The 26,588-nt window shown below is 55.9% G+C and overlaps 1 protein-coding gene across 6 annotated transcripts in view; it reads right to left on the bottom strand.

The window, feature by feature from the left end:
* Nucleotides 1-365: 365 nt before the first annotated feature.
* Nucleotides 366-26,588, bottom strand: part of SEPTIN9 (septin 9) — a 170,967-nt gene continuing 144,744 nt past the window's right edge. For all 6 annotated transcript variants that reach the window (XM_053567612.1, XM_053567615.1, XM_053567613.1 and 3 more), the window contains 9 exons: nucleotides 13,535-13,726; nucleotides 10,356-10,484; nucleotides 9,944-10,025; nucleotides 9,386-9,523; nucleotides 8,412-8,529; nucleotides 7,382-7,477; nucleotides 7,029-7,125; nucleotides 2,346-2,397; nucleotides 366-2,250 (listed from right to left, as the gene is read on the bottom strand). In XM_053567612.1, coding sequence (XP_053423587.1) covers nucleotides 2,115-2,250; nucleotides 2,346-2,397; nucleotides 7,029-7,125; nucleotides 7,382-7,477; nucleotides 8,412-8,529; nucleotides 9,386-9,523; nucleotides 9,944-10,025; nucleotides 10,356-10,484; nucleotides 13,535-13,726 — 1,040 coding nt within the window. In that variant the 3' untranslated portion in view covers nucleotides 366-2,114. The remainder of the gene's footprint in view (nucleotides 2,251-2,345; nucleotides 2,398-7,028; nucleotides 7,126-7,381; nucleotides 7,478-8,411; nucleotides 8,530-9,385; nucleotides 9,524-9,943; nucleotides 10,026-10,355; nucleotides 10,485-13,534; nucleotides 13,727-26,588) is intronic.

Below are 26,588 nucleotides of genomic sequence, written 5' to 3'. Positions count from 1 at the left end.
CTCCCTCAGATGAACGCGTTAAGATCTGCTACTCACTTTCTCCTCATCTCCAGGAGCAAGTGCGTTTCAAATCCCCCAAACCTTCTATCCTCCACACCCAGGTAGATTAAGCAACTCCCCAGCAATCACTTGGACGTCATCCTCATTCAGCAAGTGCTCTGTTCAGGACCTGCTCTAGAATAAAAAAATTCCCAGGGAATTCCTGTTTGCGTGTGTGATTTTAATTCTCAGGAGTTTGAATTCAAGATCCAATCTGGGCCTGACCTTTCTCCTCCACCTGCAACTGACCCCGCCCATCGTGAGATGCAGAACAGGACACACCCCCAGGGGCAGAAAAGAGGAAACACTCTCAGTCCAGAGGCCTCCAGGTTTGCATCTGAAACATTTATTTCAGGAAATACATTTTCAACACTTAGTTATTTATACAAAAAGAGACAATTTTCTCAGGAGGCACCAAGCAAAAGGCCATTGTGGAACAGAGCCTGATGAAGCTAATGGGTTTCCCAAATCTGGTTACAGAGAAGGAAAGCGAAGCCAGCCCGGGGCTGGGATGCTGCCACCTGCCACCCTGTGGCCTGGGCCCTGGCACTGGAGATGGACATTTCCTTCAAAGTTTTGGTTTTGGCAAAAACATGGCAAGTTGGCAAGTAAACCATCCCGCAGAAGGGTTTGGTGAGGGGCCCTTCCTCTCATAGGTGGGGGGAGGGGTGAAATACTCAACACGCTGACACCCACATACGCACACGCACCCCACATCTGCACCCGGCCCCGGCTTCACGTGTGCAATCTCCGCAGGCCCTTCTCTCCCCTCTGGAGCAAGACAGGAACAGGAGCAGGAAGGGACTCTGGCCAGCTGTGCACAGCATGGATGGCCCCTGCTGGTCTCCTTGAGGGGACAAAGTGAGGGGGCTGGGCCGTGCTACATGAAACCCCTCTCTGCAGCCCGGCTAAGGACTGTGCACACCGACCCCTCATCTTGGGCTTTGGGTGCAGGGGCCTAGGCTCACTCGGCCTCCCACCAACCTGGGTCACAGGGCCAGCAAGGCCTGAGCCAGGAGGGAGAAGGACTGAGTGTCAGGGAACCATAGCCCAGTCTGGGGCCAAACCAAAGACTGGACAGAGGGACACACACACATGCGTGCACACTCACACACTCTCTTCCCTGGGCACACGGGGCAGGGCGGGGTGGGCCCTGGGGCTACTCAGGTCCCTCCAAACAGCCCACATGCCCCACCCCCAACTTTCTTTCCAGCATCTTCCACTGCTTCCTCCCTCTGCTCCCCAACCAGATTCACTTGCTTGGACCTTCCCAAAAATCAGGGGTGGGAGCATTGCCCTTCCTTCCCTTGTCCTCTATCCCAGCCCAGCACACGGCAGCCCCTGCAGCCCCGTGGGAGGTAGTGACGGGAGGGTGGGACGGCCGGGAGGTGGAAATGCCTCCCTCATTCCAACCTGGCTGTGTCTGGCTCAAGTGGCTCATGTGGACGGCTGAGATAAAGGCACTTTCTGCTCCAGGATGGGCTTACCGGCGGGCAGCTGCCAAGGGCCTCGCGCGTCTAAGCCATCAGCAACTGAGGTTTGTGGAATTCTCTGGCCTCCCCTGGGGAGCAGGGCAGGGGCGGGTGCTCTCTGGGTTACATGGTCTGTGTGATCGCCCATGGAGCTGGAGGACATAGGGGGTGTCCAGGTCCACCTAGCTGGCTCCATCCTCCTCTGGGCACAGCCCCCGACACATTCCGGTGTCCATGGCTGAGAGGGACGGAGGGGCACGTACAGCCTGCGGGCCCCTCTGCTCACACAGGGCCTGGTCTGCACCCCGGCTCCGAGAACTCCACCGGTAGGGAGGGTGGGCACAGGTGGAGTGCTCTCCTGGCCCTTGGGGACCTGGGTGTGGGGACAAAGGGCCGAGGAGATTCCGCGGGTCCTTGCGCCCCTCCTCTGGCTAACGACAGACACACTCCGGAGGTCACACCTTATCGTGTTACACGGCAGCGTGTCAAAGGGGCAGAGGACAATGATGACTGGAGAAAATTATATAAAATAAAATGGGGCAGGTGGGCAGACTGGGGGGACAGGAAGGACTCGGGGGCAGGGTCCTGGGGGTGGGGTGGCGTCTACATCTCCTGGGCTTCCGGCTCCTTGTCCTCCACACCGTTGGACATGGAGCTGTTGCCCTCGTTGAGGCGCTTCACGCGGTACGCCTCGAAGTGGATACTGCTGGTGATGTCCTTGATGTTCTGCATGTGCGTCCTGGGCGGGGCGGGGAGGGCGGGGCAGGGTCAGGGCGGGGCCCAGGGATCCTCCCCCAGGGACACAGGCTGTGAGCGCCCCTAGCCATCTCTCACCTGATGAGGAGGTCGCGCAGGTAGGCAAACTCACAGTGCATGGTGTTCTCCACTGAGAAGAGGAGATGGGGGCTTTAGTGGCCTGGTGGGGAAGCCCTGCCCAGGTCCCCGCCCACCCTCCCGCCCAGAATGCTGGTGCCAAGGGCAGCTTCCAAGGACCACCCTGTGGGCCAGGGAGAGAGGGGAGTCACCTGCCCTATAGGTGAGGACAAGGTGGCTGGCACTGCTCTGCCCTGAGGATACCAGGGGACTGGACAGACTCAGCTCCTACCCCCCAGAAAGTTCCAGGCTAGTGGGGAGATGACACAGTGACCAAGCCAAGATGAGTGTGGAAGAGGAGTCACAGTGAGGAAAGTGGGGGCCCTGTACCGCTGGGGTGACCAGGGAGGGCTCCCGGGAAGAACACGACGTCCCAGCAGAGACCCGAAGACAGGCAGGGGCTGCAATTGGAGCAGGGATCTTAAAGAAACCCGTGGCCCTTGGGTGTTCTCCCACATGGCTCAGCCCATCACACACATGCTCAGGGCACACGTGTGCACAGAGACCATACTTGTATCAAGTTCAAGAGCCCACAGACCAAACACCACATTGCTCAAGGACATGTACACAGCACATAACATAAAGCAGCCCAGGGGTGTGACAAGCACAAGCTCAGGACAGGGGTCACTTCTGGGGGACGCAGGAAGTGGGGGGGATGCTGTCCATAGGCAAACTTGAGCACACTGGTGGCCATCGCAGAGTGGTCACTTCATTGCAGTGCTTTGTAACTTACATGGCCATCCAAGGCTGGGTTAGTACGATTACCATAGAACACAAGAGCTTTTGATGGGGGCAGAGGAGGCAGGTGGAAAGGTGTCAGGAGCTACTCCTGTCAGGAGTAACGGACCCACTCTTGCACACCTGCAAGGTATCTGCCATGATTCCTCTTTGGTTGTTTTATGAAAAGAGGGCTTAGAGAACATGGGAGTCCATCTGGGTTACACAGCTCTGGGGCTGGAGCAGGACTCAGGACCCACACGGCTCTTCTCAGAGTTAAGAGGTCTGGTTTCCACCTAGCCAGCCATCAGGGCAGGGCAGGGCAGGGCAAAGTTACCTGCCTCCAGCTTGCCTGGCTCTCAAGGGCTCTTGGTTCTATTTCAGCCGCCTCTTGCCCCGGCCTGGTCCTACCCCCCACCCCCACCCCTGCAGGGCTGTGTCCACACTAGAACCTTTTGCAGACTGACTCTCAGGCATTTCTAGGAACTTTGAGAGGCAGTGAGAGCTGGCAGAAAGACAGGGCTCTCCCAAGTCATGGTGTGTGACCCCTGCTTCCTGTCTTGGGCATAATGATGTCACCTGCCTCTCAGGGACAGGAGAGGACTAAGTGATTGGGTTGTGGTTTATTATAACACCTCCTGCCTCCCTCTTGGCAACACCATGGTAGTTTCTAAGGATGGAGAAGAGCCCTCAAGATGGTGCACACCAGGTAGGAGCCAAGAACACGGGACAGCCCCTAACAGCCACACCTGTCAGGAGTGAGCACACGGCAGCCAGTTCGCTGGCCAGGTATCAGCTAATGAGATCGAGCCCATCGGTGTTCTGGGGAAGTCTCTAGGGTCCTCATAAGAGGCTGCTGGGGTGTAGGAACCACCACCTCACAACTGTCCTTACAGGCTCAGCTGAACGGTGGTGCCACAACAGTGCACAGAGGGCGGGAGTGCTCACCAGCGGGCTCGCTGACCAGCAGGTCCCTTACCCGCAGCAACCACCAGGGGGCAGCAGAGGCCGTCAATCCTCCCGCTGCTGCCCGTGCAGGTCCCTGCTGGCTTCAGACACCAGCCTTTCATGAAAAGGTTCCTAAATAGCAAGGTTTCCTCCAGCAGGGAGGAGAGGAACTGAAAGGGAGGGGTGGGGGGCGGGACAGCCCAGGAAAAGGCTTGACAGTGTGGGCAGACACTGGAAAGCACCGCGGCCAGGAAGCTCCCACGTGGAGGGCCCAGCAGGGGCGGGGCAGGGAGGGCAGGCCCCCAGGGAAAGGCCCATGTGCTTCTCCTCTGGGCCACTGCTGGGCTCTGGGACCTGTCTCACTGCTCCTCCTCTCAGTAAGGAGGATGGTAGCCTCTGGATTCAAGGGGATAACGCTCTCTGAGTGACCGCACAGTGAGCGCTCACTGCCTGGGGACTGTCACCGTAACTGCTTTATTTCTCTCTCTCTCTTTTTTGAGACAGTCTCAAGCTGTCGCCCTGGGTAGGTGCGGTGCTGTCGTAGCTCACAGCAACCTCATACTCTTGGGCTTAAGCGATTCTCTTGCCTCAGCCTCCCAAGTAGCTGGGACCAGAGGCGCCCGCCACAATGCCCGACCATTTTTTTGGTTGTAGTTGTCCTTGTTGTTTGGCAGGCCCGGGCTAGATTAGAACCCACCAGCTCCGGTGTAGGTGTATGTGGCTGGCACTCTAGCCACTTGAGCTACAGGCGCTGAGCCTCTTTTTTATTTTTTTTTGAGACAGTCTTGCTCTGTCCTCCTGGCTAGAGTACCACCACCATCAGTCATCATAGCTCATGGAAACCTCAAATTCCCAGGCTCAAAGGATCCTCCTGCCACAGCCTCCTGAGTAGCTGGTGCTACAGGTGCACATCACAATGCCTGGCTAGTTATTTTTCTATTTTTAATAGAGACAGGGTCTCACTCTTTTGCTCAGGCTGGTCTCGAACTCCTGGTCTCAAGTGATCCTCTTGCCTCAACCTCCCAGATTGCCGAGATCACAGCTATGAGCCATCACACCCCACTCATAACCAGTCTCTTAAAGCAATTGCTCCCCAAGACCTCCAGTGGTCCTTGGACATCCTCTCAACTTACTTTTAAAGGCTTAGAATGCAGACTCACCCACTCTGTGGATGGTGAACACTGAGGCCCTGGAGGATTGAGAGACTTGCCCAAACTCGGAGCCTGGGCTTTCTGCTCCTTTCACTATCAGGACTTTCAGCCAAGTAGCTCTGGAGGAACTAAGTGGCCTTTCCTCCTACTCCCCCTTTACCCGCCCCTCACTCTAACGAGGAAGGAACAGAGAAGAAGAGTAAAAGAAACTCAGGCCCGTGATGGGTTAAATTGTGGCCCCAGAAAAGACACATCCGTGGCTCTGTCAGCCACATACACCAAGGCTGGCAAGTTCAAACCCAGACCAGGCCAGCTAGACAACAATGACAACTGCAACAAAAAAAATATATAGCTAGGCATTGTGGCGGGCGCCTATGGTTGCAGCTACTTGGGAGGCTGAGGCAAGAGAACCGCTTAAGCCCAAGAGTTGGAGGTTGCTGTGAGCTGTGACTCCATGGCACTCTACCGAGGGTGACATTGTGAGACTCTGTCTCAAAAAAGAAAAGAAAAGACAAGACACGTCCAGGCCCCAACCCTGGTGCCCATGATGGTGAGCTTGTTCGGAAAAAGTCTTAAGGGTCCTCAGTTGGGAATGACCCACTTAGGGTGGGGCCCTAAGTCCAATGACAGGTGTCCTCATCAGAGGAGAAGAGACTGAGGCCTGTGACAATGGGACAGAGAGCAGAGCAATGCATCTACGGTCAAGGGACATGAAGAGCTGCCAGGTGCCACCAAAAGGAGATAGGCCTTCAGGAGGAAACCACTGCCACACCCGATGTCGGATTTCTGACCTCTCCTATAGAACTGTGAGCACACAGGCCGCTGCTGTCAGCCCCACTCAGGGCTAATCTGTTAGAGCAGCCACAGGGCTCTACGGTGTGGGAGGCCTGGGAACTTCTTCAGGGGAAGGTCTGAGCGTCCATCTGTTCTCAGGGCTGGACAGAGCTACAGTGCAGCACTTTTTTAGGCTCAGCTCAAAGGTTGGGCGATTTGTCCAGGGACACACAGCTGCCTGAGAAATAGCCAGCAGCACACCCAGAACTTGGCAGCCCCCATCCTAGAACCAGAGTCCACCTCCCTGGACATCTTCCTGCCCCATGGGAGACTACAATGGGGCCACCTGGACAAGCCACTCGCCCGCCCTCTCATTGTCCCATGGTCAAGTGGGAGCAACCAGGTGGGGCAACGCAAGAGCTGAAGTTTCCACAGCTCCCAGCCCAGGCCATAGCCACAGGTCTGTGTGCACAGGGCACCCGCACCCTCCGGCTCTGCACGGGGCACACGCACCCTCCCGCTCTGCACAGGGTACCCACACCCTCCTGCTCTGCACAGGGCACCCGCACCCTCCTGCTCTGCACATGGGGCACCCGCACCCTCCCGCTCTGCACGGGGCACACACGCACCCTCCTGCTCTGCACACGGGGCACCCGCACCCTCCCGCTCTGCACGGGGCACACGCACCCTCCTGCGCTGTGCACTGCACGGGCACCCACACCCTCCCGCTCTGCACAGGGCACCCGCACCCTCCTGCTCTGCACAGGGCACCCGCACCCTCCTGCTCTGCACATGGGGCACCCGCACCCTCCCGCTCTGCACGGGGCACACGCACCCTCCTGCTCTGCACACGGGGCACCCGCACCCTCCCGCTCTGCACGGGGCACATGCACCCTCCCGCTCTGCACAGGGCACCCGCACCCTCCTGCTCTGTGCACAGGGTGCCTGCACTCTCCTGCTCTGCACGTGGGGCACCCACACCCTCCCACACTGTGCACTGCACGGGCACCCGCACCCTCCCCCTCTGGGTACACAGGCACCAGCTTGGCAGTACCTTCGATGGTGCCCCACTTGGTCTTCCTCCCCAGGATCCTCTTGCCGTTGACCTGGTACTCGTGATCACTGCCTACCACAGCGAATGGGATCATCTCCTGAGAAAGGGGCAGATGGCATTGGTCACATGTGGAAAGGCCTGTCCCTGCTCCCGGACAGAGACAATAGCCCAAGAGGGCCAGTGTGGACACCTGGGCCCCATCCCCTCCTGCCCCAGAGAATACATCCTCATGGCTCAAGGCTGTCCCCCAACTTGCCACAAAGCCCCTAGACAGGGTGGAAACCCCAACCCTGCCATGCCCTCCAGCAGGAATTAAGTGTCCGGGGGAGCAGGGTCCTAGTGGCTTCGCTCACCCGGAACTTCTCATTCACCAGCCTGTCCTCTGAATCCTCGTCAAACTCTTTCTGGGGGTACACGTCGATGCCATTGGATAGCAGGTCTGCTGTGATCTGGGGATGGGGGTAGAGATGTGGGTCCCCACAGCAAGCTCCGCCCACCTGCCAGAGTCTGTCCACCACGTAATGTCCAAGCTTTGAGCTATCTGAGGTTGGGGCTGGGCAGGAGTCTGGGGGACCATGTGCCTCCCTTGGGGAGAAGGGGCAGCTGCAGACCCACCCTTTGAGCAATGTCGCGGGTCCCCAGGGGCACTTGGCCATCAGTCCAAGCATCTCCTATCTCTCTTCTCCATGACCTCACACGCTTGCCTCCTGAAACCCTACCTAGAAACCCTCCTGGTGCAGCCCCCAATCCTGCCCACAGGGAACACCTGCAGCTGGCCAGCCCAGTATGGCACTGTTTGACAGGCATGTCCTCCCACACAGTGCCAAGCCCAGTGGAGCTTCTGGGGCTTCTCGCTCCCTTCCCCTTGCAGACACGCCTGCCGCTTCGTGGACAGTCCTCCCCTAGGCATGCTGGGAAAAGTCCCTGATGCCAGGGCTCAGGTTGGGGCTGAGAGTTTGGAGGTGATTGGTCGTAAAATTTCCCCGGGTGGTTCACCCATTAGGAAGGAGTGGCCCAGGGTGGGTGTTCCTGCTCGGATACCCTGCCCCACCCAGCCGGCAGTGGCCTCGGACTGTGGCAAAGCAGCAGCAGCAGCCCCTTGTCTTCCATCTACTAAGAACCAGGTAGGTTGTATCTGACGGGCCCCTCAGCCTCCAGGGAAGGGAGGGTCACCGTGCACCTGGTCTGTGTCTTCCCCAAACCCCAGACTTTTGAGTTCTGGAGACTGACAGACAGTAGACCTCCCATGAAGCTGCTATTGAGGGCCCATCCCCGGGATGACACCCCCCAGCATCTACCAGCCTGTGAAGAGTGACCACTGGTGCCCCTCGGACTGGGGTGGCCCCAGGCCTGCAGCATGTCCAGGCCAGTCCCAAGCCCTACCCGCTGCTTGAAGTAGACCCTCTCCTCCAGGGTCAGTGTGTCGGCCTTGGCAATGACTGGGACGATGTTGACTACCTTGCTCAGGCGCTTCATGAACTCAATGTCCAGGGGCCTAAGACTGAAACAGAAGACGTGAATGAGACTCGGCTTGGGGGACATGGGGGAGCAAGGGAGAGCCCCCCACCTCCAGGCCTGGGGATGAGGCTCTCAGGTGCCAGCTTAGGGCTCGAAGGGGGTCCATGCTAGCAAGACTCTGGAATGAGTCCATCCAAGCCATGAGTGTGGGACAGAGGGAAGGAGCACCCTGGGAAATGAATGAGCAGCACCCCTGAGCAGGGCAGGAGGGCCGGGATGGGGCCGTCTCTGAGCACCCTCAGCCCTGAGGTCCCAAGTCCCCACAGTTTCTAACACATGTCTACAAAGGGGCTCAGATGTCTGCGTGGCTTTGATTGGGAAGACGAGGCAGAAGAAATTTACGCAGCACCCAGAAGCCTGTGACAGGTGGCTGCTCCAGGTGAGCCTGGGGCCAGAGACGTGGGGACAGCAGCCATGGTCCAGCCCAACACTGTTCCCTGTGCTCACCTACGAATACATCAAACCCTCTCGGGGGGCCCATGAGGCAGGGCCCAGCCCAAGAAAGGGTCAGGCAAGAGGAACAGCTGCAGGGGCCCAATCTGCCTGCTAGAGCCTGGCAAAGCCAGGACAGGCCAAGACACAGATCTCCAAGCTCCGGGACAGCCCCGGCCTGGCCTGATGCTTGGCTCCCTCAGGCCCAGGCTGAGAGGTGGGGAGAGGGACAGGGAAGCCACATAGTGAAGAGGTCAGAGCAAGGCCCAGGGCCACAGACACGGCACACTGGCCACCACGGCACCCAACTCAGCCCCTCTCTGCTCAGGGCAGGGAATATGGCACTTTTTGGCCACGGCATGGAACCCAGGGCACCCACCACCAGATAGGACGCTGCTAGGACGTACGAGTGGCCGGTGGCGGGGATAAAGTAGAGGCAGCAGTGGACACGCGTGTCGGGAATACGCTTCTTCCGGTTAATGTTGACCTCCTCCTGCAGGTACTTCTCGTACTGTTCGTTGATGAACTTCATGATGGGCTGCCAGCTGTGGGGGGGCCGGGTCAGCCTGCACATGGGACCCTCCCACCTGGTGCCCCAGCAGGCCCTGAGCCCCAGGATGCAGCCCTACACCCTATTTCCCCCCACACGGCCTGGGGAGGGCTGGACTTCCAAGTTGAGTCACCACAGCCTCATCTTTGCGCTCCCAAAGCAGCCTCCCCATGCTGACCTTTGACCTCCAAGGCGGTGGGAGAAGAGCAAGGGTGATTCTGCTTTGGTCCAAAAAGTTTAGACCCCCAAGACATGTGCCTTCAACAACACATTGGGCCCTAGGAGACGGGCCCCGCACCACCAAGGCCGAGAAGCCCTCCATGGCTCCAACCCTGGGTGTGAGTCCAAAGCCTCCCTTCAGTGTCCCTCCTCTTGGAGGAAGGGCCTCCCAGCTTGTGGTCCCTGGACCCCCTACCAGTTCTCATTGTTGATGTGGTCGCCAAACCCTGGCGTGTCGATCACCGTCAGCTTCATCCGGACGCCCTTCTCCTCAATGTCTGCGGAACCACAGCACCCAAGTCAGGGGGGCCATGGACACCTCCCCCCATGGCAATGACTGCCGAGGAGATGGCGGAGCAGAGGCTGGCAAGAGTTATCCTGGTGCCCACCATGATTCTGGGTGGAAAACTTAGGTGTCTAGGGGAGAGCTCAGTGTGCTGGGGCCCATGGGATTCCAGAGCACCCCTGACCCCTCACTCTGCCCAATCCACCAGCGTCCCCATACTACTGGGTGGGGAGGAGCACAGTGAGCTCCCTGCTCGGGGACCTGGGCTTGCCTGATTCGGGCACCCTTGCACCCCCTGCCACCCCCACCCCCGGCCACTGACCGTGAGTGATGGACTTGATTTCAATGGTCTTAGGGATGCGCTCCTCTGAGGGGGGCTGCACTGACTTCCGGCTGATTTTGGATTTGAAGAGGGTGTTGATTAGGGTGGACTTCCCCAAGCCACTCTGCCCTGGGGAGAGAATGGGAGGTCAGTCAGGGCTCCCAGAGCCTCATGTGGCCCCTCCTGCCCAATTCAGTGAGGCCTGGGCTAACAACATCCCAGTGCCTCCGCCAGGCAGACCGTGCCTGTGGGCTTCACCCTCTCAGCCAGGCGTCCAGTGACAAGTATAAACCCACATAGCCAGGCTCCAGGGCCAGGCCAGCCTCGGACAAGAGTCACCTCCTGAGAGGTGACAGTCTGGGCACCCCTGTGCCTAGGAGGAGTCAGAAGCCCTTGTAACCCTGTGTTTTTCTGGAAGGGAGTCTCCTGGTGGCTCTTGTTTAGGGCAGGGTGGAAGCAGGGCTCAGAGAGGAGCCCCAGGGCTGCCCACCCACAACATGCCAGGTGGCTGAATCCCCACAGTTCATTAGGGTGGGTGGGAACTTAAAAGTTGGGAGTGGTCTCGGATGTTCAAACTGCTCCTCCCTGACCAGCTGTGGACTTGGGCAAATCATCTGACCTCACTGTGCCTCTGTTTCCTCATCTGTAAAATGGAATAAACAGCCCTCTGCCCCTGCGGAGCTGGTGTGAACAGCAGGGTGGGGGCTCTTCCGTGTCACATGGTGTCCACTATTACCACTGGCTGCCCAGGGCTGGCCTGCACAGCAGCATCCGCTGAGACACGTAACCGTGTATGGGGGCAAGGAGTCGATGCATGACTGAGAGAGGCCGGGGACGCGACAGTGATGCCACATGACACACAACCTCAGACTCAGAGCCCATTGCGCTGCCCTGCCCACACAGGTGCAGGCTGTGTCTGCAGTGTACTGAAAAAGCCCGAGTGCACTGATGTTGGACTCTGATAGCACCTTTCAAGGAAAACCACGGGCTCCCTGGTGGACAACAGCTGGTGCAGAGAATCCCTGACTTGGCCATCTCAGGATGGGCTCTCCTCACCACCATCACCTCCATGACCTCCATGACCTCCATCACCTCCGTGACCACCATCACCTCAATGACCTCCATCACCACCATCACCTCAATGACCTCCATCACCACCATCACCTCCATGACCTCCATCACCTCCATAACCTCCATCACCACCATCATCTCCATCACTACCATCACCTCTATCACCACCATCACCATTATCACCTCCACTGCCACCACCACCATCACCTCTATTACTACCATCTCCTCCATCACCACCATCACCTCTATTACTACCATCGCCTCCATCGCCATCTCCACCATCACCTCCATCACCATCATCATCTCCATCACTACCATCATCTCCATCTCCACCATCATCTCCATCACCACCATCACCATCAACCACTATCATCTTCATCTCCACCATCACCTCCATCACCATCATCATCTCCATCACTACCATCATCTCCATCTCCACCATCATCTCCATCACCACCATCACCATCAACCACTATCATCTTCATCTCCACCATCACCTCCATCACCAGCATCATCTCCATCACTACCATCACCTCCATCACCACCATCACCTCCACCACCTCTATTACTACCATCGCCTCCATTGCCATCTCCACCATCACCTCCATCACCACCATCACCACCATCACCTCCATCACCACCATCACCTCCATCTCCACCATCACCACCGTCACCTCCATCACCCACTACCATCACCTCCATCACTATCATACCATCATCACCTCCATTGCCATCAACACCACCACCACCACTATCACTGCTACTGCTGCAACTTTTTTCTTTCTTTCTTTTTTTTGAGACAGAGTCTCATTATATCACCCTTGGTAGAGTGCCGTGGCATCACAGCTCACAGTAACCTCAAACTCTTGGACTTAAGCGATCCTCTTGCCTCAACCTCCCAAGTAGCTGTGAATACGGGCACTCACCACAACACCCAGCTATTTTTTGGTTATGGTTGTTGTTTTGGCGGGCCCAGGCTGGATTCAAACCCGCCAGCTTGGTGCATGTGGCTGGAGCTACAGCCAGCTGCAACTTCTTGAGTACCCACATGTCAGGGACCTGCCAGGGGCCCACACATAGCATCTCACTTGACACGATTATTCCGTTTTATAGACAAGGAACCAAGCTACACAGAGGAGAAGCCTAGGGGAAGACACATAGGCTCACACCACTAGTGAGGACAAAGCTGGGAATTCTACTTGGAGTCTGTGGACCTCCAGACAGGCGTCCTTCCACCTGGCTGTGGCTCTGCAGGTGGGACACTGCTGATCAGGGGGGAAGAGAAGAGCAGACACTAATGGCCACTGTGGGGCCGGCACTGCCAGCGTGTGGGTCTCTAGACTTCTTTCAACAGCCTAACAATTTTCCTAGCGGGTCTTGTCCCTCACCCAGCATCCCTGAGAGGCAAAGAACTTGAGTGGGAATGGGAGCCACCATTGTTCTCAGGTGTAAAAGGACAAAGAGGCCCAGACAGATGAAGTGTCCTCTAGGACCCCTTCCTGGAGGTTGGGGCTGAGCCACCTCCCCGGAACCCTCAGGGGAGCGGGCAGCACATGGTCTGGGGAGTCAAATAGTGATTCTGGTTCTCTGCCCTTGCAAACCACCTGGAAAATGTGTGTCCCCTCCCAGGGTTGTAGCAAGGGCTGAATGGGACCCAGGGGCTTTAGAAACCAGAGACACCCCAGTGTAAGCCCTAGTTGGGCCCCTCACCCTTTCCAGTTCTGACTGGCCAAGGACCTCCCCTGGTTGACTCCAGCTCTGCAGGGTCATGGACTGGGGTGGGTACTGAAGCCACTCAGCCCCACTCCTCAGGTGTCCAGCCAGGCCTGCTGGGTGGAGGGGGAGCTAGGCTGGAGCCACAACCAGGGGGAAGCTTCCACAGAACTCAGAGCACAAGATGGATGTTGCTGATATCTCAGGGGCCCCTAATGTGAGGACAGAGGTCCCACCGACGAGCTGGTGGTGGCTGTGGACCCTCCTCCCAGGCACACACAGTGGCACTGGCAATTCGTCCTTGAGACTAGGGGTGTCACCCCGTTTTATAGAGGGTAGACTGAGCCTGGTAGCTCATGCTGAGGCTGGTTCCCGTGGGGGTTTTGGGAACTTACCGACCACCATGATGTTGAACTCGAAGCCCTGCTTCATGGCCTTCCTGCGCATCTGCTCCAGGATGGAGTCGATCCCCACGTAGCCGAAGTCCACAGGGGCCTTCTCGTTCCGTGGTGCAGGCATCTGCTTGAGCCCGGCGTCTCTGGGGGTGTCGGCCATGTCGCCAATGCAGCTGGAAGCTGCTTCAGTGGCTGCAAAAAGAGCACAGGAGTCAGGAGGCGACAGGGGCTCTCCGTGGGCATCTGCCAAGAATGCAGGTGGTCGGCGGCTCCACCATACTCGCTCAGCTGTGCTTTTTCATTTACACCCTGCCAACCTGCCCCCACCCTGGCTCCAGAGCTCCTGAGTCCCCCCTCTCCACTGCCCTGGCCACCAGGTAGATGGATTGCTCCACTGCCTTCACCTGGCTCAGGTAAGCAATACCTGCCACAGCCCAAAGGCCTTATAGGCCGCCAGGACAGAGGGGAGGGACAGTCTCCTATGTGCCTTCTGATGAAAGTGGGGCTGGACTCACACCTGTTCCTCCTACCAGGTCCCAGTCGAGCTGTGTGTTCAATTCTACATCCTGCCAATGCCCCTGGGTGAAGTGGGATACCTGGGCACAGAGCTGTCCTGGGGCATGGCGGCCAATGGGGGCACCAGCACTGCCTCCGCCCTCCTCCCTGGACTGGCCGCCCCACACCCACCAGTAAGAACCAGGTTTTGCTTTCAGGTCTGCGGGCAGGCAGGTGGGGCTGAACTCTCGAAATAACTCAAGCTTCTTTACTGTGTAGGAAGGCAAGAGCCTTCCTCCTTCCGACAATCCCGTCTCTGGCTTCCCTTATAAGTCCATCTGCTGGTTGGTCAGAGGCCCAGAGCTGGAACAGGACCCCCAGGAAGTGCCTACTGGAGACCCAAGCCTCTCTGCTCCAGCACACCCCAGACATGCCGCACGCACACACTTGAAGGTCTAGACACACACCCTGTCCACAGAGGCGACGCTGCCTCTTAACCTCTGCGGGCTGGAGCTGCCTGGCCAGCCCTCAGCTACCCACGGCAGGGCGGCCCAGCTGCTCCTCTGTCCTCACCCTGCCCCATGGGCCCAGCCTCTTCCCACAGCCCTGCCTGCCAAGAGGGACTTCGTAGCTCATCCTGCCTCCCAGGAGGGTCCCGGCCTCAAGGTCTCTCTTCTCTTCTCCCTCCGTGTACCGTGAGCTCAAAGGGAGGGCCCACACAGCGTGCAGATACCTCCTCTCGTCCAGGGCTCTTCCCCTACCCCTTGGGAAGGTCCTCATCCCACAGGGCACCCACCAGGGGCATCCACAAGGGAAATGAGCCTGTGTCAGCTGGGGACCACGGACCAGGGACAGGGGCCTGGAGGTGGAGGGTGGAGCGCAGACTTCCAAGCATGTCTAGCCTGGCCACCCACCCTGCCAGTGGCCAGAGGGGCCAGCAGAGGCTTCAGTTCGGCTGCCCTCCACCTCCTGGGGAAATGCCAACCGACCCAAGAAGGCCTGGTAAGCCACTTCTGGTCCCTCTTCATTCTGTCCCACCGAAGTGGTCGGGAAGGGGGGCAGTACACTCCTTCCCCCATCCCCAGGCCAAGGCAGGCAGAGGTGAAAGAGGAGCAGGCTGAGTCTTCGAGTCAGAGCAGTGAGAGTCCTGGATTCCTGGACCAGTTACTTCACCTCCCTGTCCTCTCAGCCTCTACAGGGCAAAATGATTCCTACTTCATGGAGCTGGGGGCACAGCGAAACAATAACATACATAAAAAATGCCAGGAATTGCCAAGGGGGTCCACAAATCTTCATTCCGTGGGGCTGGGGGCCCAGGCGCCAGCTGTCCATCCCCTCCCCCAGGCCCTGGAAGGCTCCCTCCCCAGAAACACTCTCCCCTGGGCTTCCAGCATCTTTAAATAAACAAAGACACAGTGCTGCATCTGGCCCTACAACATGTGGCTTTGGGGCCGCTTCCTGGAGCCAGTCTGGCCACGTGACCGAAAATTGCTTCCATCTGTCCGTGGGTCTGGGAGCCTTTCTGCCTGGGCCTGGACTGGCCCCCTCCTGCCTCACCCCCAGCCTCCTGGGCAGAAAAGCGCTGCCCCTGAACTCTGCCTCACCCCCCAGCAGGCCCTGCAGCCCAAAGAGAGGGACGGTCCTTCGGCTTCACTGGGCCCCTCCACAGGCACCAACAGTCCCTGCAGAAACTCAAACCAAACCAAACATCCTGCCCACCAAGGGCCTGCTTGAGAAATAATAATAAAAACACAGGCGAGAGCCATCTTGCCGGTGGACTCAGGAAAGGGCCTCTGCACAGGTGACAGCCATTCTGCAACCCTCCTTGGAAACGTGTGGAGAGCCTGCCTCTCTCTGGAGAGAGGATCTACCTTCAGGACCCCCACATGGGAAAAGCAGAGACCCCCTGTGCCCACAGACAAAAGCTGAACCCTCACTTTCCATGGAAGGCTCCCCCCCCAGAGTCTGGCCCCAGAACCCCGGGGTGTTTGGGCAGCTGGGAGGGATGGTAAGGACCCCACCCCACCCTCCGTGATGATGGAAACGCCTCTGGCCTGCCTTACCCATTGTGGTAGTTACAGGCCACTCACTGCTTTTCCTTCTAATTGTCCTAAGAGTTACCACCTTAACTATTTTTAAGTGTGCAGCTCAGTAGTTTTAAGTATATTCATATTGGCATGCAGCCAATCTCCAGAACGTTTTCATCTCACAAAACTGAATTTGTTCCCATTAAACAACTCTCCTCCCCCAGCCTCAGAAACCACAGCTCCACTCTCTGTAAATCTGATTATTCCTAGGACCTCGGGTAAGTGGGCCCACACGGGACCTGCTGATCTCACTTGGCACAGCATCCTTCAGTGTCATCCCTCCCTGGCAGGTGTCAGAATTTCCTTTTTTAAGGCTGACTAGTATTTCTCCCTCGGGTGGAGCACACTGCATTTATCTGCTCATTTGTCCATGGACATCTAGCTTGTTTCTACCTGTTGGCTATTGGAAATAACGCTCCTGTAGGTGTGGGTGGGTAAATCTTTCTTGGAGACCTTGCTTTCATTTCTTCTAACTTTATACTCAGAATTGGAACTGCAGGGTCATATGGTAGTTCTATTTTTAATTTTTGAGAAACGGCCACAGTATGTTCACATGTGACTTTTGAGCACTTGAAACTGAGTAGTACAGGAATTGAAATGAATTCTTACTTGATTTTAATTAAATTTAAATAGCTACATGTAGCTAAAGGCAACTATATTGGACAGTAGAGAATTCCAGCGTAACCTACTCTTACAAACGGAGAAACTGAGGTCCACAGAGTGATTTTTCTTTTTTCTGAAATGCCACTGGAAGTGGCTAGGCCAACCCTGAAACTTCACACACTTCTGTGATAGGTAATTAATGTCTGTGTTTCAACACAGACGATGAGCAAGGACAATTGACCAGTTTGGATCCTCCTCGCTGGATCTCCAGAGCTTTCCACATGGAGGGAACACTCATGGAATGATGGCTTTGTGGCATTATGCTGTGGTCTGCCCCTGCTGATGGGGACATGCAGGCTATAAGAAGTGAAAGATGGACAGGGGGCACATTTCCACAGCAAGCTGGAGAGACGAGCTGGACCTCCCTACCCCGAGAGGAGCCCAGTAAGAGGCTGGCAGGGACGGCGATGGTGGGCTCTGCTGCCCCAGGCTCACCCATGGCACCCCCATGGGGACAGTCAGGCCCACTCCACAGCTGCCCCAGCGGGATGCTGCCCACCAGCCCGTCCCTACCTGCCCCACCCCCCAGCTGGCCCAGTGACTTCTGCCTGGGGCTGGGACCTCACTCTCACTCCCATGGCCTCATTGCCTGAATTTCTGTTCCACACCCAAACTTCATGGAATGCTATCAATGAGAAGAGAAGGCTCTCAACAGTAAAATGAAAGGCTGCGTATTTATAGCCAGGGTGACTGTAACTACATTCGAATCAGGGAGCAGAGCAAGAAGGAAATCTATTTTTTTTTAAGTGGAAAACTTGAGCTCAGGGAAGTTAAGTAGCTTACCCAAGACCACACAGCACTGCCTGCCTTTTCACTGACCATGGCTGCCCTGAATTCTGCTTGGAAAAGACTTGGGGGACAGTTTCGCCACGCCCTGGACCACAGAGCAAACTGCCAAGCTCCTGCCTTTGCAGATCCCGCTCTGAGGAAGGAAGGCCAGGTCTGCTCCAGGGGGCTGGACACAGCCCCAGGGGCGGCTGCACTCCAGAGCCACTGCGTCACCCTCTCTCCTCTCCGGACTCCCAGGTTGAGGTGACATCACAGCCTGCCATGTTGCCACCGTCCTCCACAGAGGGACGGCCCAAGTGACCTCCATCACAATCCTGCTTTATGCCTCCCTCCAGCCTAATCATTTGCTTTACTGCAGCAAAATAACAAAGTTTGGGCCACTGTAACCATGCTGAAGTGTTTGGATGCACATTTAGGATGCTGTGGCATCAACACCATCACCGATTTCCAGAACTTTTCAATATCCCTACAGAAACTATACCCATTTACACGCACTGCCACCCTCCCCTCTCCCTGTGGCTTACACAGATTCCAACTTCCCTGGCATGAATCTGCTTATCTGGGGACCTCACACCAGCGGGGTGTTTTGTGACTTGGTTACCTCACACAGCACAGCATCTTTGAGGTACGTTCACGCCACAGCATGTGTTATAAATGCCTTCCTTTTTAAGGCTGTTTATTCATCCATCATCCTTTCACGGCCCTGGGTTGCTCCCACCTCTTGGCCGCTGTGAGTAATGCTGTGTGAACACGGGCTGCAGGCATCCAGCCCTCTGGGTTCCTGCCTCCAATTCTTTTGGTTAGCCAGCCTTATTATTACTTCTGTCCAATTGAGTCTCAGAAGCTTCTGGTTTGGGCTGTAACTGACAGATCGTGCAGTAGTCCAAACAGAACTTCCCTCTTGGCTCCCCGGCTGAGACTCAGGGGCCCTTGGCTCTGGTCCCGGCTCCAAGTGACCCTTTACAAGTTACTTCCCTCCACTCGGCCTGAACTGCCTGCCTAGGAAACTGGCTACATGTTTCCTGACTATCTCCCCACCCACCCTGCAAGCTCCATGAATCCATGGGGTGCTAGACCAGCTCCTATCCCTGGGACTGGCACAAAATGGCTACTCAAGAAATAGCACCAAGGTCCACCAGCAGGTGCAGGGATCAGCAAAATGCAGTAGTCCACGCCATGGACTATTACTCAGCTACAACACAGATGAACTTCAAAAAAGACCACGTATTATATGCTTCCATTCATACGGAATGTCCAGAACAGGTGAATCTATAGACACCGAGAGCAGATGGTCCGGGGCGGGCCACATGACTGTTCACTGAGCATGGAGTTTCCTTTGGGGGCAATGAAAATGCTCTGGAAGACAGAGGTGACATAACTGCGACCAAGCTGTACACTCTAAATGGGCAAACCGTATGGTATGGGAGCTATATCTCAGTTAAGGGAGAGGGAAGGTGGGCAGGAAGGAAGGAAGGACGGGGAAAGACAGACAGAAAGGGAGGGAGGGAAGTGGGCAGGAAGGCATTTCTAGTGGAGCTGGACTGAGAAGGGCCTAGCTGTGCCCAGGAGTGCTCACCAGCCGGCTACAGCTCAGAGACAGAGGAAGCCCGGACACCAGCACGCAGGCTGAGTCCTCCAGCTTGAGGTGCAGGCAGTGCCCTGGGAAATGCCCTGTCATCTCCCAGCAAGGAAGTTTCTGGGTGTGGCAAGCAGTCGTAAGTGCCTGTGGCAGGAGACCTTGACAGCTTCTCATTTTGAACCCAGGCCTGTGCTAGGCCCATCTGCCACTCCCTCGCAGGAGAGCCCTCTCTACCCATAGGGCTGGTGGCAGCTGGTCACTGGGCCTGTGACTCGACTCTGCCCATCTTGGGGACCTACTGGGCTTTCTTGTCTCTGGAGTTGAAAGTCAGTCTAAAGAAGGGAAGAATGGAGCTACAATACACACAGCCCTGAGCCAGCAGCATCTGGGGACATTTGTACCAAGTGACAGTTCTCACCTACACCCTACTGCCTGCCACGGGTGACGGTATTGGATCACTGTCTGTGTATTGCTGGACGGGGTCTGGGGACACACATCTGGCTGGAAAATGGCCCCAGAGGAGGCAGCTAGCGGATGTGTCCCATTTTGGGGATGCTTGCACTTCATCAGGGTGCCAGAGCCAACCTTGGCCGCTTGGCCAGGCGGCTGATGGAGGAGGCGTGGCACAGCAGGCTGGCCAGGCCTGACTTAGAAATCAGCACCCAGGGCCCCCCTTCTCTGCCCCGCCCCTCCCTGTCTGCATCCCACAAACGTCCCATCAACCTTGCTGGTCAAATGCAGAGGTGGAGTTGCTGGGGCAATAGCTCCTGAGCCTCTGCCCCATTCTGCTCATGGCTCCAGGGGGCATCTGTATGATAGCTAGGCCTGCAGCCCCAGGACAGGCTCTTGGGGCAAAACTAATGCCATCCCCTATCTCACCCCAATTCAGCCTGTGCCCAGCTCCAGAACCCAGGCCTGCACGCCTGCATCCCCACACACCTGGTTCATCACCACCCATAGTACCTAAGCAGAATTTGCAGCCACCTGGCCATGCCAGGGGGGCCAGGGTCACCTAGCAGATCCACCCTGCCAGCTGCCCAGGCCTCTAGTGAAGGCTTCCTTCCTGCCACCCTCAGGCTCCCTGGAGTCCAGACCCTGGGGCCACCCCCTGCCTGCAGCTGCACAGCTATCTGCAGACGCCCGAGCACTTCAAGCCCTGAAGCACCTCGAGCCCATGCAAGGACATCAGGTCCCATAAACCTCTAATGTTTTCTGTCCCCTGCAAAGGAGCTTTTCTTTTTTGAGTGTAACAGAGTCTCACTATGTCGCCCTGGGTAGAGTGCCGTGGCATCATAGCTCACAGCAACCTCAAACTCTTGGGCTTAAGTGATTCTCTTGCCTCAGCCTCCCAAGTAGCTGGGACTTACAGGTGCCCACCACAACACCCGGCTATTTTTTGTTGCATTTGTCATTGTTGTTTAGCTGGGCTGGGCTCGAACCTGCCACCCTCAGTGTATATGGCTGTCGCCATAACCACTGTGCTACGGGTACTGAGCCCAAAGGAGCTTCTTAAAGGTGAGTGAATCCCCAGTGTAGGTCACACGGGGGGACAGAGTGACCTAAGTTGTTCCCTCTTCCCTCCTACCTCCCTGGGTGCCTACAATGCCCTCTGGGTCCCTGCCAACCCCAGGTCCACCTGCCCTGCCCACTGTCCCCAGAAATCTCCCACAAAGATGCTGAATAAAGCTCTAGTGTAGCAGTGGCAGGTTTTGAAGCCAGGCAGGTGACCACCCAGGCTGAGTACTTGAGTGCCATGAAAAGGCAGGAGGATGCCCTGCACCAAGACCCAGAAGGCAGAGATGTGGCACTGAGGCCTCGGGCTCCCTCTACGGTTGCCACGATAGGAGCATCATTAGGGCTCTTCTGGGGTTAAGGATGCCCCAGGCCTGTCAAGGGGAATTAGCATTTTGATCTCCAAAACTTCTGAGAAAGGCAGGCCTACCAGCCTATGGGCTTGGTGTGGGGGTCCCTGATTCCAGGAGCCCTCTCTGGTTGCCCGTGGCTTTCCCAGAACACTGGTGCTTACTAGGCAACCTCTGAGGCACCAGAGGTCCCACCTCCCAAACAAGGAGGCATTACAGACCCAGGGCCCCTGTCAAATGCAGATACGGAAATCCTTACCCCACCCCACCCTGCTGGAAACTCCACCTCCGGGAGGCCACCCTGGGTTGAGCTAACAAAATCCACAGAGGCCTCAAAGATGACTCCGGGCCTCTGGTATGAGTGGGTGGGTGGAGAGAGAAGCTATTGTTCAGGAAATGCAGGTGAAGGAAAAGAAAATGGGAAGCCAACAGGGCTGGAAATCAGACACAAGAGGGCAGATCCTAGAAAAGGAACTGGCCTGGAACAAGACGCTTAAAAATAACGGCTATAAACAATAATGGTGGAAAAAGATCTCAGGGTCCTAGCAGACCGGCACCACAACATTGATTCATTTGACAAACATTCTTGAGTACTGACTTCCTAGTAATGAAAAGCTGACACCATAGGCTTGAGGGTGTCTGAATGAAAACAGTGGTGGCACATAAAAACATGAAGTTCATTTATTAAAATGTTTATTAGTCAAGACTCCCAGACAGATTGGAAGTAGTCTCTTACGCATAAGGACTCAGAGTCTGATGCGGCGGGCGGAACGGGCTATCTGTGAGTCAGAAACCTCTCTTAGAAGCTGATACAAAGGACTCTCTCCAGAAAGTACCCACTGAAGACAGATGCATATGCAAATATGTGTGGAAAACTTGTAAGGTTCAAAGAACCCCTAGGTCAGTAAAGCCCAATTTAAAAAATAACTCGGTCTGGTGCTGCCTGTGGCTCAATGGGTAGGATGCAGGCCCCATATACCAAGGGTGGCGGGTTCGAACCCGACCCTGGCCAAACTGCAAAAAACTAGCCGGGCGTTGTGGTGGGCGCTTGTAGTCCCAACTACTCAGGAGGCCGAGGCAGAGGCAAAAGAATTGCCTAAGCCCAAGAGCTGGAGGTTGCTGTGAGCTGTGACACCACAGCACTCTACTGAGGGTGATAAAGTGAGACTCTGTCTCTAAAAAAAAAAAAAAAAAACTTGGTCTGGTGAGAATTTAACTGAATTATCTCTGAATTACCTTCAGCACTCAGCAAACTTTTGTCAACACACACACACACAAAAATTCTGGGTTTGGGCGGCCCCTGTGACTCATAGGAGTAGGGCACTGGCCCCATATGCCGGAGGTGGTGGGTTCAAACCCAGCCCAGGCCAAAAACTGCAAAAATAAATAAATAAATAAAGGAATATTAAAAAAAAAAAATTCTGGGTTCCAAGGCTGAGCTAACAGCCTGAGCTAAGGAGTTTTGAGAAGAGCCTGAGCAAGAGTGAGACAGGGTAAAACTTGTCAGGCATTGCAGCAGGCACCTATAGTCCCAGTTCCTTGGGAGGCTGGGGCAAGAGATCTCTTGAGCCAAAGAGTTTAAGGTTGCTGTAAGCTATGACACCATGGCACTCTACCCTAGGGCAACAGAGTAAGACTCTGTCTCAAAAAAAAAAAAAAAAGGAAAAGAAAAAAAATTCTGGGTTTCATAGGTTGGGGTGGGCACTAAAAATTATTATTATTTTTTTTTTTTTTTTTTTTTTGGTAGAGACAGAGTCTCACTTTATGGCCCTCAGTAGAGTGCCGTGGCCTCACACAGCTCACAGCAACCTCCAACTCCTGGGCTTAAGCGATTCTCTTGCCTCAGCCTCCCAAGTAGCTGGGACTACAGGCGCCCACCACAACGCCCGGCTATTTTGGGGTGGGCACTAAAAATTATTAAAGATGGGAAATCAATCCAAGAACAAAGGTAACAAAGAGCAGGCCGAGGTTACGGCTATCTGATCTTCATCTCTCAGCCTGGAAGAGGCTTGAGGCACCCAAGGGAGTACAGGGGCCGTTCACAACGGAGATCAGATGGGGTGGGCAGAGGAGGTGTGGAATGTCGTTCTCTGGGGGCTTTGAAAACAGGCTCTTTCCCTGTGACTCAACTCTGTTTTCACTGTGCTGTGTTCCTATTAACTCACCCAAGCTACTACAAATGCCCCATAAATGTCACGGGGACTTCCTGTTCTCTTCTAAAGATGGAAACACTGAATATAAATGACCAAATTTTGCAAATTTGTGCAGGCGGCGATCAAGGACTGAATTTTAAAAGTGCACATGGCTCATCTAATTTGCTAAGTAATTCTAAATCGAATTACACTTCACACTTTGTACAGGGCAGGAAGTGTCTCCTCAACGTCTGGTTAAGACCTGGGATGCCAGAAATCTGAGCCTTTGCTTTCCCACCTGAAACTCCGGAGACTCGGCTCAGAAACTGAGCACAAAGACTCTGGCCTCTCCGAAGAAATACAAGGATTTGCAAAAGCAAAGAGCTGCATTTCTCTCCCAGGTGGAGCACTTTCCTATTTCTAAGACTTAAGCAAAATTGCAGTTTTATGGTTTCCTTGCAAATGTCTTCCAATGTCTTCTCCCTTTGGGGGAGCCACGAGGTAGAGAGGGTACACTGGACTCCATGTCCTTTGCAGGACCTAGGAGAGGCAGGGCGGTAGGGCCAGTCCTCATTCAGACTCCTTCACACATTCAGGAACTGGGGTGCCCCACAGGCAGGGGCAGGAGTCCCCACTTCACTGCAAGCCAAATCTCCCCCAGCATTTCCCCTGCCAAACACTTGAAGCAAATCTCATCTATTGTCGAGGAAAGAATCCCAAGAAGCTGAGCATTTCTGCCAACACAGGGTTTCAATTGGCCCCAGTCGGTAAAGTCAGATTTGGACAAAGTCCAAGGCTCAGGGCGCCACCCACCCCTTTCTGGAAGAGGCCTTCTCTGTTCTCTCATTTGCAACCGCCTCCCTTGCTGAGTTTTTTCTCCAGGCTCTGCCGCCTATTGAGACATCAATCTTTGGTCAGAGCGAGCTCCAACCTGCAAACTGTTGCTATTCACTTCCTAAAAAGCTGCTCCCAGGACTTAGGCTGCCATGAAGGAGGCCATGGATGAACCCTCCGACTTCCTGTGTTGGGGTGGGGGGGGGGAGTGCAGGGTTTAGTCTTGATTTCCTTTCCACAGTCCCCTTGCCTGGCTGGCGCATCCACTGCAGAGGCAGATCAAGGAAGGTGCTCCCAGGCCCCCTCCCACCCCAAGGAGCCTTCCAGTAGGAGCCGTGCCCCCCAAAGCAATCAGCACCCCCCAGCCCTCTATGTCAGAAGTGGCCAAACTACCACAGAAATGCATGCCAATGCCTTGGCAAATGTTTGCAAAGTTAAAATGAAAAAGAAAAGCTCCCCCCGCCCCGGGGTGGTGGACCATGGCCATGTGTTACGGGATGGAATTTCCTCTTATCAGGGATGTCCCCCTGGTTGGGGGTGCACAGCCCCCTCCTATCAGCAGGGCTGTCAGCAGATACACACCAGAGCCTAGTGGTGAAATGCGGACAGGGCTGGGGGCTTGGCCTGCCCCAACTTATGAAATCATTTGAAATAACAAACAGAAGACAAGGGTCTCCAGGGTATTGCAGGGTGTCCCCTGCCAGGAGCTGAGTAGAAAAAAAGCTTTCCTCCCCAAAGATATCAAGCAACTCCCACTGCCTAATGCCAGGTGCCCTCAGCAAGCGGCAGGCTGAGGCCAGCAGGGAGGGGCACATTCCCAGCCCCTGCGTGGGAGCCTGACTGAGCGCCCCAGTGGCAGAGGGGCCTAACACATGGCCAGACATCTCCGGGTCTGATTCCATGGAGGGTCTGGAAAGGTTGGGAGGAAGGTGGGGCAGGGCAGCAGCACCAGATGCTCCCGTGGGGGGAGGAAGAGGTGGAAGGAGTGGACCTCTATGCCACTTGGGCCCTCACCTTTGTTGCCCCGCCTGGACTCCTCCCCTCTCTCAGCAGGGCGTCCAAAACAAAGATCCCCATCCCAACACCTCTACCCCCTAGTTCTCCCACAGGAACCAATCAACTGATGGATAAGCCAAAGAAAGGGCCCCTGAAAGCGTATGCATCTCCCAGGTGCGGCCTGGAGACTTCAAACCTCCCGGAGGTAAGGATGGGGATTGGTGGATAGAGGGAGGGGTGGGGGAGTGGGCAGAAAGGTGAAGAGATGGCAGACAAGCCCCCTATGGGAGGCTCAGAAACACACTCCTGCTTCTGTGCCCCAGGCTCTGCCCAGGAAAAGCAGTGTGTGTGGACAGCTCCCTGCACCCCTCGGGACAGCCACTTTGGTCATCTCTGGAACACAGCTGGGGGAATGCTGCCAGGTCACAGGGCATCCAAGCCCAGGAAGAAGCAGGTGCACTGTGACCTTCGCCAGCCAGCTCTACCTTCCCTGCTGCCCGCAGTGTGGCCTGCAGCTCGGATGCACCTCCAGACTTGGGGGTCTGACCAGATGGAACCACCAGTCCTCTGGGGGGCCAAGTGCACGGAGATCACCCCTCTCCCTTGCTTTCTGTGCAGAACTTGCGGACCTTCCTCTTGTGTCCAGGGATTTGTCCTCGGCCTCTCTGTCAGCTCCTTCTCCATCCCTACATGTGGACCCAGTTCTGGTGCCTTGATAGACATTCTCCCCAGCAGAACTCACCCATCCGCTGGGTGTTAAATGCCAATGGAGCCAACTTCTCTGTCCAGATTCACAGCTGGTGCCAACCTGACCATTCCTGGTCCATTATGATGCAGCAGACTGTCCCCACTGCTGCTGTGCCAGGCCCTCTGCTAAGTACTCAGTGGCCACGGCTGCTGCCACCAAGTCTGGATGTTGGAAAGGTAACTCACACTGAACATGCCCCAAACTCTAGGCCTTCTCCAACACAGTTATTACAGCTAGAAATCCAAGAGCCATCCCCGGGCCCATCCCTTTACCGTCATCCCAGAGTCCATCAGTTTTAACCCAATATATCGCCAGGTGGCCACTTGACTGCTAACAGCTACCTCCGATCCAAGCCACTGCTGTTAACTGTCTCCCCTATCCTTTCTCCTCACAGTACCAGGAGGATGGTTTCAATCTTAAATTAATTGGGTCATTTCCACTGCACCTGGGATAAGATAGCATCCTGGGAGGGAAGATCCTCTTCTACCACTGACATGCTATGTGACCTGAAGCAAGTAATTAGACCTCTCTGTGCCTCACACTGGGGATCAAATGAGATACTTACAAAGCACACAGCACTGGGCCTGGCACAGTAAATGCTCAATGTCTTGTTAATAAAGCACCCGCCCCCGTTCAGCTCTCCAGTTCCCGCACATGTACCGCCTCCCTGGCCACCTTCTGGCTCTTTCAACAAGCTCTTCACAGAGATCCCGCTGCCTGGGACAGCCCAGCTCACTTGCTCCTGGCAGGCCTTCCCCTTCCCAGGGGTGCAGAGCTCCTTGAGTCTGTCTTGTTTGCTGCTTATGAACCCAACACAGCGGAAGCATCCAGTACGGTGCCCTGAGCAAATGAATGAGCGATGAATGGCC

Source organism: Nycticebus coucang, chromosome 18 (genome assembly GCF_027406575.1).
Source record: "Nycticebus coucang isolate mNycCou1 chromosome 18, mNycCou1.pri, whole genome shotgun sequence".
Lineage (NCBI taxonomy): Eukaryota > Metazoa > Chordata > Mammalia > Primates > Lorisidae > Nycticebus > Nycticebus coucang.
The sequence above is the reverse complement of the archived record's forward strand: the minus strand, read 5'-3'. Positions and strand labels throughout refer to the sequence as shown.